This window comes from Canis lupus, chromosome 9, assembly GCF_048164855.1.
Source record: "Canis lupus baileyi chromosome 9, mCanLup2.hap1, whole genome shotgun sequence".
NCBI lineage: Eukaryota > Metazoa > Chordata > Mammalia > Carnivora > Canidae > Canis > Canis lupus.
This window is the reverse complement of record NC_132846.1, coordinates 63888780-63906062: the sequence shown is the minus strand read 5'-3', so window position 1 is coordinate 63906062 and position 17283 is coordinate 63888780. Positions and strand designations below refer to the sequence as shown.

At 48.3% G+C, this 17283-nt stretch overlaps 1 protein-coding gene across 14 annotated transcripts in view; it reads left to right on the top strand.

Moving 5' to 3' along the window:
* BTBD7 (BTB domain containing 7) overlaps positions 1–7999 on the top strand; it is a 110002-nt gene extending 102003 nt beyond the window's left edge. For 13 of the 14 annotated variants that reach the window (XM_072839749.1, XM_072839741.1, XM_072839743.1 and 10 more), the window contains 2 exons: positions 450–896; positions 2649–7999. In XM_072839749.1, coding sequence (XP_072695850.1) covers positions 450–896; positions 2649–3461 — 1260 coding nt within the window. In that variant the 3' untranslated portion in view covers positions 3462–7999. The remainder of the gene's footprint in view (positions 1–449; positions 897–2648) is intronic. The other variant, XM_072839752.1, reaches the window with a different exon arrangement.
* The last annotated feature ends 9284 nt before the right edge of the window (positions 8000–17283 follow it).

Here is a 17283-nt window from a genome sequence, read left to right as displayed (position 1 = left end):
GAAAATTCTAGGAAGATCCTCACTTGTATGCCTTTTTTTCCTTTGGTATTTAATTTTATTTTCTCAGCAAAGACATTTGAATTAAGTTTTATTTCCTACTTTTGCATTATCACATAATCTTGCAAGGGATTACTGACCTGCTTGCTGGAATATTTAGTTAAACAGCTCTCCTTGATAGCTCTGTCTTAGGCTACAGAGACTCTGCTGTATCCTTTTGTGCTGTTATTTTCCTTGGGCTTCTGGCCTAGAGAAATATGTTGTGCCTTTTTCTCTTGCCAAATGTATGTTTATTGCCATCTTTTTTTTTTTTTCAAGATTTTATTTTTAAGTAATCTCTACACTTAATGCAGGATCTCATTTAACGCTCTCAGCCTGTAAATTTCTATCTAGGAAATTTGCTAATAAATGTCCTTTTTGTTTATTTGTTTCTTTGTTTAAATCTTTCTTAGAATCCTCACAAGTTCTTTCCGGATGAACGCTTCGGGGACGAAAGTCCACTCTTGACAATGAGACAGTCTGGGAGATGTCGAGTTAACAGCACCCCCCCTGCAGAAACCATGTTTACAGATCTGGACTCTTTTGTGGCCTTCCATCCACCCTTGCCCCCACCACCACCTCCATACCACCCCCCAGCCACCCCAATCCATAACCAACTCAAAGCAGGCTGGAAACAAAGACCTCCCAGCCAGCACCCTTCACGCTCATTCTCTTATCCCTGTAATCATTCACTGTTTCACTCCAGAACAGCCCCTAAAGCTGGTCCCCCTCCAGTCTACTTGCCAGGTGTTAAAGCAGCAGCACCTGATTGCACCAACACCACAGGACTAGGGAGACAGACAGTGGCCGCTGCCGCCGCCACCACCACCTCAGCAACAGTAGCATGTGAGAAACAAGTGGTAAGTTAGCACTTCGCTAATTTACCTAAAATAAAATGTTCATGGAAAATTAGAAGCAATTTCCCTGACCCTAGGAGCCGTACTGGGACTCGGCAGTGCCCAGAAGTGTTACTGACAGGCTAAAAACCTAGACTGCAGGGAAAGAGAGAAGGATAGTGGACCAGAGCGAGAGCCAGGGGGAGAGATGGGATGTGTGTTGGAAGTAGTTGGTACCTTCTTCGTCTTAGTGCTCATTGCAGGTACTCAGAAGGGGTAGTGACACAGGGCAGTGCCAGTGGATCTTACCAGTTTTGTGATGCTCCATTCAAGCACATGTCTAGAATCTGCCCTAACTTCTGTAGAATCTACTCTTCTATCAGATGCTTTGATGGGGCGGGAAAGGGAAGTTATTTATAGCTGTATATACTGTCAGGAGCAATGTGGGGAAGACTCCTGTTCAGAAAATGGACAGATAATCAGTCCTCATGCCTGGGTCTGCCTCTGGCAGGCTGTTCCATCTGAGCACTCATTTGACTGGGAACCGCAGTAGCTAGTGTTAGTAGCTAATAAATTAAGCAAGAATTCCTTGATCAATTTTGCATTGTATTAGAGGTTCAATTTCTGTTTATATAATACCTTTGGGGAAAAGTAGTGATTTTTAAGTCTTCCTGCTCAGTCACATACATTGTGGGTGGCCTTCAATAAAAAAACAAAAGATACATATATTACTTCAGGGAATATTTATTAAAATATTTGGAAACTGGACTAGTATACACTTCAGAACAAATTATGATCCTTCCTTACCTTACACCCTTCTACCTACTTTGCCTGCAGTCTCCCCTCTAAAAAAGAAGAAACAACAGAGATTGATAATGTTAGATAAGCCAAATTCCCACCCTATTGGCCTTGCCCTCGATTTTACAATTTCAAAAGTTCTACTACTATTTATTTTAAATAAAATTCCCTTTAAAGGTAATTTATTTGTAAGTTCATTGCAGTCTTTTTTTTTTTTTTTTTTTAAGATTTGATTTTTAAGTAATCTCTACATTCAGCGTGGGACTCAAACTCAGGATCTCAAGGTCAAGAGTCACACATTCCACCAACTGAGCCAGCCAGGCACCCCATTACAGTATTGGTTATAATAATAAGAAATTGGAAACAACTTTAATGTCAACAGTGGAAGAAGAATGGCTAAATAACCCATGACTCCTCAATACAGTGGAATATTATGCTATAATTTAAATAGTAATCTCAAAACTTATTGACAGGCTTAATATTCACTACATTTTATGAAAATTAATATATGAGCAGAGAAAAAATGAGAAAAATACCTCAAAATGTTAATATTGACTATCTCATAGGGAAGATTAGTGGGTTTTTGTTTTGTTTTTTTACCTTTATGGTTTTCTATATTGTTATTGTTTCTTTTTTAAGTTTTTTTTTTTTTTTTTTAATTTATTTGAGAGCACAAGAGCAAGCAGGGAGGGGGGCAAGCAACAGAGCAGAGGAAGAGACAAGCAGGCTCTGGGCTGCCCTTGGAGCCTGACAGGGGTTTCAGTCTCACAACCCTGAGATCACCACCTGAGCCAAAATCAGGAGTCAGACACTTAACATACTGAGCCACCCAGTGGCCCCTATAGTGTTACCATTCTTAAAAATAAGCATGTATCACTTTCATAATGAAGAACCAAAATTGGTGAACATCATTTTTACAAAGAGGGAGTCGTGGGTCTTTTTCTTTTAACCCTCCCTTCTCTTGTCTCTTGTTTGCAGTGTACACAACCTGTGCTAAATGACCTAATGCCAGACATCGCCATGGGTGTGTCCACACTGTCACTCAAGGACAGGAGGCTTCCAGAACTGGCTGTAGACACAGAATTAAGCCAATCAGTTTCTGAAGTAGGACCAGGGCCTCCCCAGCATCTGTCATGTATTCCACAGAGGCATACACACACGTCTCGAAAGAAACACACACTAGAGCAAAAAGCAGATGCTCGAGAAAATCAGCAGGAATATCCGGATTTCTATGACTTCTCAAATGCTGCATGCAGACCTTCTACTCCAGCTCCTGGCAGACGCACCCCTTCCCCTTCACAAGGTGGATATTTTGGTCCCGATTTGTATAGCCACAATAAGGCATCACCAAGTGGCTTAAAGTCAGCCTACCTACCTAGCCAGACCTCTCCTAAAAAGCAGGAAGAAGGTAGGAGAGAATATCCACTTTCCCCTGATGGGCACCTTCACAGACAAAAGAATGAGTCTATCCACCTTGACGTCGTTGAACAACCTCCCCAGCGGTCAGACTTTCCTTTGGCGGCCCCCGAAAATGGCAATGGTCCAGCCCACGTCAGGGGACGAACAGCAGTAGAAACTGACTTGACTTTTGGGCTGACTCCCAACAGACCCTCACATCCTGCATGCAGCTCTGAAGCTCCGGAAGAGAGATCCAGTAGGAGACTGGCGGACAGTGAGTCCCTGGGCCGCGGAGCTCAGCAAAATACTGATTTAGAAAGGGAAGATTCAATAAGCAGGGGAAGGAGGTCACCTAGCAAGCCAGACTTCCTCTACAAAAAGTCTGCCCTCTGAGAGCAACCTCCAAGTCGTCTGTGCCTGAGATGTGAAACATCCCATTTTATGATGTAACCCGACAACTTAGAGACCAGTTTATTGATGCCAGCTAACTCAGTTTCACATTATTTTATTCTAGTTTTTGTATATACATGTTTATGAGACGTGGCATGCTACGAGGGTTCTTTTGAATGCTGCATCTGTCTATTTTGTGTTTGAACAGTTGTGTGGGGAAGCATTTTTAAGAGCAAGCAAGCTGGCACTTTTTTTTCCCTCTTTACAAATGATGGAATTTTTTTGCACTTGTACATTTATTTTACCTGTATTGATTTTATATCAGTATGTCAAACTTTATTGCCACATTTAAAGGAACCGTATTTTCATACTTTTTTGCATTTTACCTTTCATCTACCAGTTTCCACGTGCATTGGACTGCACACTGAGATGTATTTTCTTATGAAATAGTTCTGTGCTTATTTTTTAATTATAGAAATTCCAAAGAACAGCACATCAAAATGCTCCTCTCTCTTCGGTAATTGTTTTAGTTCAGAAATCTTCCTGCTCAGTCTCCATAAATCTAATATCATTCTTTTCTTAACAAGTCTTGGGAGCTGGTCTTCATTCCTCCAGCGAGAGAGTCCAGTCAGGATCCTGAAGTTTTCTGGTTCGGTAAAGAACCGAAAGGAGCAAAGCCTTTTGTGCCCGGGCTAACGCCGTAGCTTTGTTCACAGTGTGGACGCTGCCAGAATCACTGCAGGTGCTGGTCATGTGCATTAGCGTAGCCCTAGAGGAGGTTTCAAAGACATTGGATTTCTTGGAATCCTAAGGCAGTGGAAATAGCGAAGTAACTTAAAGGTTGCCCGACGGGATTTCTGGTTCTGAGCTTCGACTCTCCAGCTGAGATGGGAAATGACTGCTTGCTGCCTTCAGTTGTCTTGCTCTCTGTGGGAAAAAAAAAAAAAACCAAAAGGGCTTCAGTCTTACGGATGTCATTTTGGTGTTTGTAAGCCTGTGTTTTCTTTTAAATGTTTTTCAAAGTTTGTCTGAATTTTGGTGTCCTAAAAAGTTGTAGAATGCATAATGCTTTGTCACCAAAAAAGAAAAAGAAACTTTTTCTTTCTTTCTTTCTTTTTTTTTTCCCAGTGAAACACTACATGTCCTACTTGAACTCCACTGGGGACGCTGGTTTAGGATTTTACTGAACCACTGAGCACATGGGATCTTGTAAGATCCTCTCCCTTGGAAGGGCAATGTGTGAGCTAAGGACTGTTTTTTTTTCTTACTCTCCAATGTAAATATATTAGTATTTGAGTTTTTAAATCACTTCAACATTATTTGAGCATTCACTTTGTATTTTTACAAACACATACACACACAGCCGTAGCACTTAGAAGAAAAGAGACCTGCTGAACATTCCTTTGTGTGAAGGATGTCTGGGAGCCTCTTTTCTACGTATGTGTGTATATATACATATATACACACACACACACATATACACACACACACACACACACACATATATATATATATATATAACTATGAATCACACTCACTCTAAAACTATGCAGGGCTAGGGAGCCTTATACAAGCTACCATATAAATGAATTACATGCACTTTTAAGTAAATAGGTTTCTATTGGGCGTCAACAACTCTGATTTCTCCCGAAGCTGTAGTTTCTCTTAACAGTCTTTCCTACTTTACCCTGTGGATATACACTCAGGAATAATCTGACATTTTAAAAAATCCTAACAGTAGGTAGTCTCAAAGACGGGGACCACATCCATCTGGTTACACCGGCAAACCGCTGCCCCGCGTCCTGCTGCCTGCCTAGTTAGCTGCTGCCAGCGTGTCTGGCGATGCCAGCAGTGTTGTATGCTGAGCTCCATGCCTCCCAGAGTGAACATTCATCCCCTAGGAGGCCGGCTAGCATTGCCTCTGAGGCTCCTTTTTTTTAAAAGATAGAAAAACATAGGACTCTGTTCTCATTTTTCGGAGGTTTGACTCTTTATTATAGATGATGGTGTCTTTTGAAGCCAATCTGAGTCCATCTCTCTTCAGAAACAAAAATTAATTCCATGATATTCTTTAAGGTGTATTTATATACATGTGTTGACATGAATTATATTGATGCAGTTTTAAATTTCTGAATTCAGACTGTACTGTGCTGGTACTGCAAATAAGAGTGAGTAGAGCTAAATTGGGTGGGAAAAAGTATTCTCATCTCTGACCTGTATTTTTTAAAATGTTAGACAAGAGCTATTTGATGTCACAGACTCATTTTCCTGAAAACTTATTAAATATTCTTTCATATCCCCCAAACATAAAAATAAGTGACCACTGTTCCTACTTTAATTTATGAGGTTTGTTTTTAATAATGTAGTAGCTGATCTGACTAAATTGTGTACAGAGAGGAACTTGCTTTAATCTGTGGGATTGTGGACTGGTGTGACTTGGAGAAGGTAAGCAGGTGTGTGTGTGCTAGGGTAGGCGTCAGTGGACTTCTAATATATCTTGTGAAGTGTGGTGGCTAGGGTAGATTAGCTGTGTGCCTCTGGGTTTGGAACCCACCTCTCCAATCTTCTGTATTGCTTACTTGGCATTAAAATCTGTTAATGCTGTACTAAGATAAATGTGAAGTCTGGGTAAGATTGCTCTTAGGAAAAAAGTGTATGTATAATATAAAATTTAGGCTGTAGGACCTGGCATTTCCCTTGGTTTAGAAATTTCAGGAGAACTATATCTCAAAATACCAGATCTCCTCTCAAGGCTGCAGACAATCAGGCTGTCAGTCAATCACCACCTTCGTGGTTTAGAGAACTACCATTTAGCTCCTGGAGAGGGAAGAGAAGGTCCATGTTTCTTCAAGAAGCTGTTGGTCCTCTACTTACATTTTTGGTTTTAGTTTTGTGATTTTGATGGCTAAGTTCAAAGTCCCCTGTGGCTCAAAAAGAAATAGCAGCATGAAAGGCAAAAATTATCAGTGAAAAGCAGCTGTTTCAGATTCCCACGCACCATGGCCTGTGCCCCATTAGCTCATTCTAGGCACACGCCCCTAGACCTAAGCTCTCCCTGCATTTCCAGAACCAGTTGGATATTAAGGATTTTTAACAAGATCTTTATATTTGAGTCTTTTTTGTAGAGCTGTAAAACTTTACCTAATTCTTGGTTTTGCGTCCTCAATAACTTTTTATTGCAATTGCCACCTATTAATTGGGTTTTCTTTTGACTGGCTGTTCACCTTCCGCCAGCGGGCAGCCCTTGTCCATGAGAATGTGTGGGTGGTGCTGCAGGGCCTGGGGGGCAGCAGGGGCCACAGGAGCTCACGGCTGACATTGCCATGTCCCAATCTCCACAGGGGAAGGGTGAATGTTTCTCAGTAACTACTCAGCAAAATAGGGATTTTCATATGTGTAATCCACCATTCATGGGGAAACGCGTTTCATGAAACACTTGTAAGACACTTGTTTTCCAGTTCTGAGGCATTCATGTTTTTACCTTAGGAACGAACTCAAAGGGAAATGTTTATTTGACTCTTTTTTTTTTTTTAATTATTATTTTGTTGACCTTCAACTTTCAGTTGAAAGTTACTATTAAAGCAGCAGTGATGGGTGCTATTCCCGGTTCTGCAGTGGTTTACTTTGTCTACTAAGTGGTTTACTTTCAAACCTCATTACACATAACGTTACTAAAAGAGTTATCATCACACACTAAAAGATATTTTACTCTTTTCCATTAACACTGTTGTATGAACAATGTTTTATGAAATGTTAAGTTGTCTTTTTGTCCTGTAGATTGCAGTAGCTGTTATATACTTGTTTTATTGGCAAGTCTTCAGATCTTTTTTTTTTTTCCTCTAGAAAACCCTCAGACCATGTGTCATTCTTCCACATTCTGAATATTATAATGCTGTGGCTGTTCCTATAGAAAGATTACTTGCAGGTGTGTGTCTTGAAAATAACCTCTCGTGTTTGTGTGTTTATGTGGGTTCTAAGAGACAAGATAAGCTCTGGAAGCTTCATTGTGTACCTACACGTGACTGTGTATCTGGGTTCCATGGGCAGGTGGTATGGAATCCTGCTCTTAGATGGGGTGGCTGAAAGCTAAAGATTCCTGAACCCCACTTGCTGTTTATGTACCACATCTGTACTTCAGAGAGGTGGTATCTTCTACAACACTGCATTTCTTGTGGTTGTGCTGTTACTGGTATAAAGTCAAGTGCCTTCAATGCTAAAGGCTCAGAAATTTTTCTTAAACTGATTTCATGTCCTATGCAAGTGTTTTCTACAACCTGCATAACCAGTACTTTGTAAAACTTGTTTACGCTTCAATTGTACATAGTGTTTTTTAAAGAAATATATAGTATTTTTATTTAGGTACCTCCAAACTTGAATTCGTCTGTGTGAAGCATTGTAAAACGATAGATTTCTCTTTTGAGTATCATTACGGTTGTACAAAGGTTTCCACTGGTTCTATTTTTCTACTGTTACTGATAAGCATGTAGCACTGACTTTATCCTACACATAGTTGGCATTTCAAATAAATGGCTTGTATAGAACCTGCTGAGTTGGATACAGTTTGTTTTAGCCCTATAGCATGCAGACCTCAATTCTAGAGGCGATTGTACTCCACTAAGGGTAGAATTGGGAGTTTTCCAGATTCTTTTCTATTATTTCAGTAGGACACTTCTGAGAGACTTCAGTTTACAAATTCTAGCAGAGAATTAATTTGCACAGGGGTCTCCAAAGGAAGTCCAGCATTCTGCCCACCTGGACCCAAGCCTGGAAGGTGCCAGGCATTGGTCCAGCAGCAAGATACCCAGATACATCCAAGACTCAGGTCTCCCAAGTATCTGAGCTTTTTTCCTCTTTCAAACTCGGGGTCCATTCACTTACTATTTGAAAGGGTAAGAGAGTCATGATCTAGTCTAAGTTTCTGAAAAATGTGAAATAGGAAGTTTTCTAGTTTCCATTTTTTCAGTTGCTATACAATCAATGTCATTTTATATTGTAATCATTTCACTAATAAGTTCCCTTCTAGCATTTCCCCTTGCATGTCTCACTAAGGTGACTGACTATATCTTGTAACCATCTTAGGTTTGACTGTGGACTCTCAAGATAAAATCTAAGGGCGTTTTTGTATGTGAATTGCTTAAAAATCTAAAAAAGAAAATTGAGTAAGTCAACTTTCACTCCTGTACTCGCAGATGACCCCTGGGATAGTGGGTTCAGGCCACCTCCTTAGCCATGGCAGGCCTTAACCTTTCCTCAGTGCATTGAGGGATATCTCTCGATCTCCTCTTTCCAGCAGACAGAGCCAACAGGATACCTACTCTCAGAAACTCTGGACTCTCGATGGAAAGGAGTTTTGTCCCAGAAACAAAGCAGTATAGAGCAGTAGGAGATTATCATGGCTGAGAAGACTGGCTTGACATGGCTCAGGAATGGATGGGAGGAGGAATACATGCCAGATTCAATCCCGGCACTTTTTTTTTTTTAATCAATGAATTCGACATTATTTCCTTTAATCCCCTGTGAATTACATACTATTATTAGTGCCATTTTATTACAGATCAGGAACCAAAGCACAGAGACATCCAGTAACTTCTCCAAGGTCACACACCTAGTAAGTTGGTAGAGCCTAGGCTCAAATCCAGAAAGGATGGTGGCCCAAGCAGGCACAGGCATGGTAATCGTTTGTTTCACAAACATTGACTTATTCAATAAGTAACTTCTAACTGCCAGACACTGCCAAGTCCTGTGGTGACAGTAATGAGCAAGACACAGTCCTGCCCACAACAATTTTAGGGTGTCAAGGAATAAAAGACACTAGATTATTACAGAGGTAAGGCTGGGGATCTAACTGGCCCCAGGATGGGGAAGACTTAATGTGGAAGTGACCTTTCAAGTGCAGGTCAGGGGAAAGCCAGAACCGCAAGGCTGGGAGGAGGGAGTTTCGGGGGAGGGTTTCCAGGAAGATGCGGAGCACTGAGGAAATAAGCTTCAGGGAGTGAGAGGCACATCGGGCATCTTGACCTTAGCAGCAACAGGAAGCTTCCCTGCCAGAGTTGTGAGGCAGGAGGCTGGTGCAGCCCTCCCTAGAAGAGCCCAGACGGCTGACCGAAGACGAGGAAGGTTCTGGATAGGATCCTGAGTACCCTGTGACAACTGCAGGTACCAGCAGCGCCCGCTGGTTTGGGGGAGAGCAAGAGAAGTCGGGTCGGCAGGAAGATGAGAGTTTAATGGTGATCATGTGTGCTTGGCAGTTGGGTGCAAGCTAGGAGCTCAGAGGAGAGGGTCCAAAGGGGGTGGGGGTGCTAGGTGGTAGCTGTCCACCTCGGGAGTAGATAGCGTGGCTTCGGGGGAAGGTTTAAGATGCAAAGAAGGCCCAGGAATCAATTGGAGGAGCTCCAACCTTTACAGTTCAGCTAGAGGGAGTTTCCAGCCAGGGCAGCCCAGCAGGTGGAAGGAAAGCAGCATGTGGGGCACCCGGAGGCCAGGTGGGGGGACGCGCTCAGGGAGCAGGGAATATGACCTTCAGAATACAGGAAGTGAAAGAAGTGAAGGACAAAAGAGCGCATGAATCTGCTCCCACTCGAGAAGACAGAAGGGGTCCGCAGCCCACTCGCAGGGACGTGAACATGTCTGCAAGCACCGTGCGACGTCCCCAGGACAGCCTCGAGGGGCACCGTCGTCAGGTGGGGGCTCAATTGCACACTTTAAGTCCTGGTTGAATTTTCAAGGTATGTGCACGTATTACCTTTTAAAAAAAAAAAAAGATTTTATTTATTCATGAGAGACTCACACAGAGAGAGAGGCAGAGACACAGGCAAAGGGAAAAGCAGGCTCCATGCAGGGAGCCCGACGTGGGACTCGATCCTGGGTCTACAGGATCACGCCCTGGGCTGAAGGTGGCGCTAAACCGCTGAGCCACCAGGGCTGCCCACGTATTACCTTTTCCAGCTAATTACACACACGAGATCGGGGACCAATCCCACCCCTCCTCAAAACCCAACGGCTGCTGTTCAGAGGGTCGGGGAGGCCGGGCCCGAAGCTGCTCTGGGCTGGCAGCGCGGAGGAAGGGGTGCAGGGCCCGAGCTGTGGGCTGACTGGGATGCTGCAGAGTGGCGCTGTCCTCCCGGCTGCCCTGCTCTTCATCTCCGCTTGTGACGGCGGGTGCAGCCTGGCTGGGGCATGTCCCCCACTCGAGGACTGCTGACCCCATCAGCATGGGAAAGGAGGCCAACTCAGCACAATTTGTTCTCAAAAGACCCCATTCCTAACCCAGCTGCTTTCGGCCCGAGTACGGAGATCATTCAGCACCAGCTGGTGGCTCGTCTTAGAATCCCCGAGGGAACACGGATGACAGCGGCCCGTCCCAGTCACCAGAACCTATCCTCCCGCCCCTTCCCAGGCCCTAGGCATGTGAACTGAGACATTTGGTCACTTCTACTATTCGCTCATCCTGTACAGATGACAGTCACGTGCCACTTCCCAAGTAGTGACCCTCAGGGTCCCCAGACCCTCCCTGTCACATTTGCTCAGCTCATTAGGGTTTGGAGGGCATTCCCTTTGACAAAGGATGGAAGCAAGGGGCATGGTTCTGCTGTCCGTCACCTGCTAACCTTGCACTGTCCCTGCTCCAAACACAGCCTTATGCGTGACACTGATAATGACATCGGGATCTTTCATGGGCTTCCTTTCAGTGACCTCCATCTGCCTATTTCTGGCCCAGGGACCCCTTTTTATTCAGTCTCTGGAACCCCCCTGGAGCTGGCCGGCCCACATAGCCGTGTGCATTTCCCCAGATGCCAGCCCTGGGCTTTGTGTCAACGCCAGGGCGAGGTTGCCCGCCTCTGAGGTCTCCCCAGTGCGGGAGAGCCCGGGATCTGGGGGCGAGCATCATATGTCTCCACCCTGGGGAATCTGCTGGATGGTGGCTGGGCTTCAGAGGGAGTGAGGAAGCCAAAGCCAGGAAAACCCGAGGGAAGAAGGGCTTGTGTTCCCAAGGAAGGAACCAGAGCGCCCACCAGGGCACGTCCGGGCCTGAGGGACCTAGAGCTAAGCACCTAACCCTAAGATCCTCATCCTTCAATGGGGCGACAGCAGTTTACTCCTTGAGCCCTTGATGGGGCCTCATAATCCTAAGGCACCTGAGCCAAAGTCTTCTTGTTCCCGTTCGCAGAGCAAGGGCTGCTGTGAGGTACCGTGGGCAGCTGCTGCCTTGGGCACACTCCTCCTGAAACCCTTCACCCTACACTCTTCAGCTACACAAATATCCTGCGTATCCAGAATCTTCTCTCGAAGGTACCATAAATACTTCCTCACCCTCTGTGCCTGAACTAATTTCTGTATATTCCAATAGGTGCACCCAAACTCCTGAGAGGCCAGAGTGCCCCCACTTCCCACCACCCCAGGGCTACCCAGACCCACCACACCTGGCCTGGTCCCCAGCCGCCCTCAGGTCAATAAATTAGGGTGGACACTACCCACCTCGTTTTCCCCATGTGGAGGGCACTTGGGAGCACTGTTGACTGCTGGGAGTTGGTGTTAGGGAACAGGCAGGCAAGGCTCTGCCTGCGGGCCCGCCTCTCCTCTCCTTCCTTTCTCAGGAACCAGCTACCCAAAGAGAGCAGAAACTCTCAAAAGTCCCCAGGCAATGGGGCCAGCCAGCCAAGCAGTAGGCGACCCTGCTTGCTTGTCCTGCAGGGGGTTGCCTGCCAGTGGCTAAGTGGCCCATCGTGGGGCTCTGGCCCAGGAGCCCATAACTCCACAAAGAAAGCCACATCACCCAAATAAGCTTTATGAGGAATGAGGGGGTGGCCGGGGGGCAGAAATCCACCCATCTTATCTCTTTGTCTCTTTCCTCGATTGGCTTAGAGCTTGTCTAGATCTCAACAGACACTTTATACCTTATGTGATTTGGCAACATTGACCCCATGACAGCCCTAGCTTCTGTGCCATGACTCCTGGGTCTGCTCTCACCACTTTGGCAGCCTCTTGGCTTCCTGTTTCAGGCTCCTCCTTTCACCCTTGGCATTCCCTGGCATCCTCTCTCCTACTCCTTACATCTGTCCGTGAGGAAGAGCTCATCCGTCACCACGGCTGCCATAACTAAGCGTGCTGAGAACTCACAGATCTACCCCCGGCCTTGACCCCTGGACTTCAGGCCCATAGATGGCACCTCCTCTCCGATGTCCAGCAAGTGCCTGCACCCAACCCAGCACCTCCCTGTTCCTCCCAGGCCTACCCTGTGCCACCCCAGGACCTGGGGTCCTTCCCACACTCTTGCCCACTCAAAGCCCCGGCTGCCATGCAAGGTGGAGGCTTGATCCCCACAGTGTCCCACCAGGACTCCCAAGTCACTAGCAGACATCGCGGTCTTCCTTGGACACCCTGGACTCCGACAGACCCTGTGTCCCCAGATCTCACATGCCGCGAGCTCCATTGACCCCCCCACTTAATCGTGGTAGGACTTCGTGCAGCCTCCAGCGCCCTGAGGACAAGGGCATGTTGACAAGCACCTCAGCCCCGTCTTCCATGAGTCCCTTCCCCTTCCCCACCAGGTAGACGGAGTTATGCTCGTGGAACACGCAGCACTGTCTGTGCGAACACCCTCAGGATACCGTGACGGGCTGTGGAGACACGTCCCCCAGGTCTCGTCGGGCTGTGGGCTACAAAGGCTCAAGCGCCCAGTATGACAAAAGCTGCCGCCCTTGGAGAGGGGAGGCCTGTGTAGGCCGCACCCGCTCTGTAGGGTGCTCATTGGGTCATTTAGAAGCACTTACTGTGTGCTGCCTGCACGCCAGGCCCCGAGCTGGAGACAAAGAGCTGAAGGACTCGGTGGAGCACATTTTCTTTCTTTCTTCTTTTAGAGAGTGAGACAGTCAGCGGGACATGGGGACAGAGAGAGAGGACCCCAAGCAGACTCCACACGGAGCCCAGTGCAGGGCTGGATCTCACCACCCTGAGATCATGACCTGAGTGGAAATCAAGAGTCAGATGCCCAACGCCCTGAGCCACCCAGGCGCCCCACACATTTTCGTTTTCAAAGTGCTTTTACCCTGATTATGTCGTGGACTCTGCTTCCTCTACTAAAAACACTGAGCAAGGTGCACCTGGCCGGCTCAGTCAGTTAAGCGTCTGCCCTTGGCTCAGGCTACGATCTCAGGGTCGGGACTGAGCCCCACGTCAGCCTCCCATTCAGCAAGGAGTCTGCTCCTCCCTCTCCCTCTGCCGGCTTGTGCTCTCTCTCAAATAAACCAATAAAATAAAACACCAACTCACTGTATGGAATCCGTGCAAGGGCCCTGGGGCCTGCGCCGCCCCACCGAGTTACCTTGGGCCGGTCTCTGTTCCTTTACCTTGTTGCCTCGCCAGCTAAGTGATGGTTACCACCTGGTTAACCGCTAACCGTTACCGTCTGCGCCAGGCCCCCACTTGTCACAACCCGGTGAGGCACCTAAGTATCCTGACCCCGGTTTAAGGCTCGGAGCTCAACGGCCAGGGTGAACTGGGGACGGGTCTGTCCAGCCGCTGCCCTCGTCCCGGGTCCTCACGGGAGCCTCACCCCCTGAAAGGATGCTGCTCTCTCAGCGCTTCCTGGAAGGTGGTGAGTGGCAGCTTCTGCCCCCCCCAGGCCGCTTTCTCTCTTAGCGGGGGGCCAGGGCCTGTGCACCCCAAACCCCGGGCCCTCCTGGAAGGAGGAAGCAAGTCCATTCTGGCACGTGAGTCTAAGTCGTTTTACCAAAACCAAACAAGAAAAGCGTCAGTGTCCCTCGTGCCCTGGGACCAAAACGTGGCACGCTGGCCTGAGGGAAGCTGCTCCGCCCTGCGGTTCTCCCCGGAGGCTCCCCTGCTCCCAGGAAGCAGCGGTGGGCCGGGCGGGCCTGGGGTCAGGCCTGCCTTTGATACCGGGTCTTGGACCCCTCGGGGAGCCTCCACTTCTCAGAGCCTCTGTTCCCACATCTCAGGACGAGGAGGAACTCATGTTCTTAAGGCCACCGTGAGGGGCAAGTGAGATGGCGTTCGCAGAAGCTTCCAGCTCGTGGCCCTGCTCAGCGCTGCCAGGCGCCTGCGAGCTTTCCAGTCTGCGTGCGCCATGGTGGGGCCCTGCCATGGGCCAGGCGTCGGGCCAGGCATCGGGCCAGGCTCCAGCACTTTCCTAATGAGCTGGAAAGACAGTCCCTGGCTCACCGACTTAGGGCTTAGCGGGGAGGGCAGATATTAGACCCAGGAACTCCCAAGTAGCTCCCTGCTGCCTGCCCTGATGCCAGGACGACGTGAGATCGTGAATAGCGCCTCACATCTCTCCATCCCCCACCGAGATGTCATGAAATGAGGGACCTTTGACTCTGCAGTAAATAAACCTGTGGAGAAGGTGCATCTGTGCTTCCAAAGTGGCTCATTTTCCCAGTTGCTTCCATTTTACTCATAGCTCCAGGCCTAGACTAGGGGGCGCCCTCCTGAAGGACCTGAGGGACCCGCTACCCCACACACCTGAGGAGCCCCCAGTGGGCCTCTTACAATGGGAAGAGCTGGGGCAAGAGCGAATGTGACAATAGGCAGAGCCCAGGCCTCCGTTCATCCCAGGGTACAGCCCCCAGGACCCCGCAGGCCCCGGGGGCCTCCATTACTCCACAGATGGGCCGTGGGGTGGTGTGAGACAAGCTAGACAGGTTGGCTGTCGTGACGGTTAATTTTGCATCAACTTGACTCAGCCGAGAGGTGCCCAGATGCCTGACCAACATGATATCTGGGGGGCTCCTAGGGTGCTTCCAGATGACGTTAGCATTAGAATGGAGGAACTGAGTACAGCAGCGGGCCCTCCCCAGGGTGGGATGCGGGTATGATCCCATCTGTTGAGATTTGGAATAGAACAAAAGGGGGATCCCTGGGTGGCTCAGCGGTTTAGCGTCTGCCTTTGGGCCAGGGCATAGTCCTGGAGTTCCGGGATCAAGTCCTGCATCGAGCTCCTGGCATGGAGCCTGCTTCTCCCTCTGCCTGTGTGTCTGACTCTCTCTCTCTCTCTCTCTCTCTCTCTCCGTGTATATATATATATGAACAAAAGGGCGGAGGAAGGAAAAAAATGTCCTCTTGGTCTGACGGAGCTGGAACACTGATCTTCTCCTGAACTGGGAGAGTCCATGAGCTCTCCCCTTGGTTCCTGGGTTTTAAGGCTTGGACTGGAACTACACCAGCTTTCCTGGGCCTGCAGCTGACAGCAAATCGCGGGACTTCTCAGCCTGTGTGAGCCAGTTTCTTGTGATATATATAGGATAATATATCTCATATAGATAAATACATGCACACACATATGTAGACATACATACCTAGAGACCCCATAGGATATATTTCTCCAGAGAACCCTAACACAGTGGTAAAACTTTTCAATCTAATTACAGGTGAGCTGTATTGAGGAGGCTTCAGGCCTGAGGCAGAGGCAAGAGAGGGAAGCCAGGGGGCTGAGATGCGAGTGGGGGAGCAGGAGCCACAGGAGCCCTTACAGGAGGAAAGATGGCTGAGGGGAAACCCAAGGGGGAGTCTCCAGCTGGGGGAATCAGGGCGGAGCCACCAGCACAGGTGCCCGAGAGTGCCAGGAACAGCTCTCCCAACTCCAGCCAGAGCAATCCCTGGGGAAACACCAAAGATTTGGATGGGAAGCCAGTGGAAAAATCCAGAAGCAGCAGCTAGCCTTTCTGTCCAGGAAGATACATCAAGGACTGGGAGAAAGAGGAGGAGTGCCATGTGAGGCCGTGAGCACTCTGACACTACAAGCGAACGTAGAAAGGTCTGCTGGTTGCACAAGCCTTGGGAAAGGCTTAGCCCAGCGGCTCGATGTCTAAATCACCGAATCTTTCTCTTCACCTTCCATGGTGTTGACCCCCTGCAGTGCCCACACGATAGATGCCAGCAGCTGAGAGCGCTGTGGTCAATGCCCCTCAGATCATGTGGCAGGCGTGGCAGGCCAGAGACCACCTGGCCACTGCCAGGCCACCTTGGGCCACTGCCACCCAAAGCATGGGAGACCTTGGGACCCAGTGGCAACGAGCAGCACAGGTCGCCTATGAGGTACATCCGTGAATGAGGGCCTCCTGTCCTGACAGAAGGTGAGACTGGGGCACTTCTCAGGTCCCTTCCAACTGAGTGATCCTGGGATTGTAAGCGGAGGACACACATCTAACACCCCGTGGTTCGGCAGGGGGCAAGTGAGGTCCATCTGGCTTTGGCCCAGTGCCAGATGCCAGATGCCTCCTCAGACCAAGGCTTGCATCCAGCAGCCACTTCAAGGTGACCTGACTGGGAGACAGTCTCGCCGGCCTCTGGGAACCGGGCTGGCTTGCTGTACTTCCCACGTTCCCCAGACCACACTCCTCTTCACTGGGGAGCTGACCAAGGTCACCACCAAGGTCCTGCGGTACTTGGATTGCTCTCAATTTCCTTCCGCCCCACTAGGGTCCTTTGGTCTGGGAGCAGGAGAACTGCAGCTTTGCTGGCATTGAGGATTATATAATCCTGCGTCTTCAGACATGTGGCAGCTTCAGGACTGGAGACAGCACTTTAGCTGCGCTCGGCTCACCATGGTGATGACCACACCGGTCTGAAGAATTCCCATGGAAGCAAGAGCAGGGGAGAGGCCAAACATGGGCCTCTACATTGGCTTTTTGGGTTGTTTTCATGTTTGCTTTTGAAATAAGGAGGAGGTTGTAAAGCCCGGGCAGTCCAGGAAGCCTGCGGCCGGACCTCAGATCGGGCCACGTCTCCTAGAACAGCAGGAGAGAAGTCCCTGCCTGAGCAGGACCCCAGGGCGGGAATGGCTGCTATGACACTCACGTTACATTCA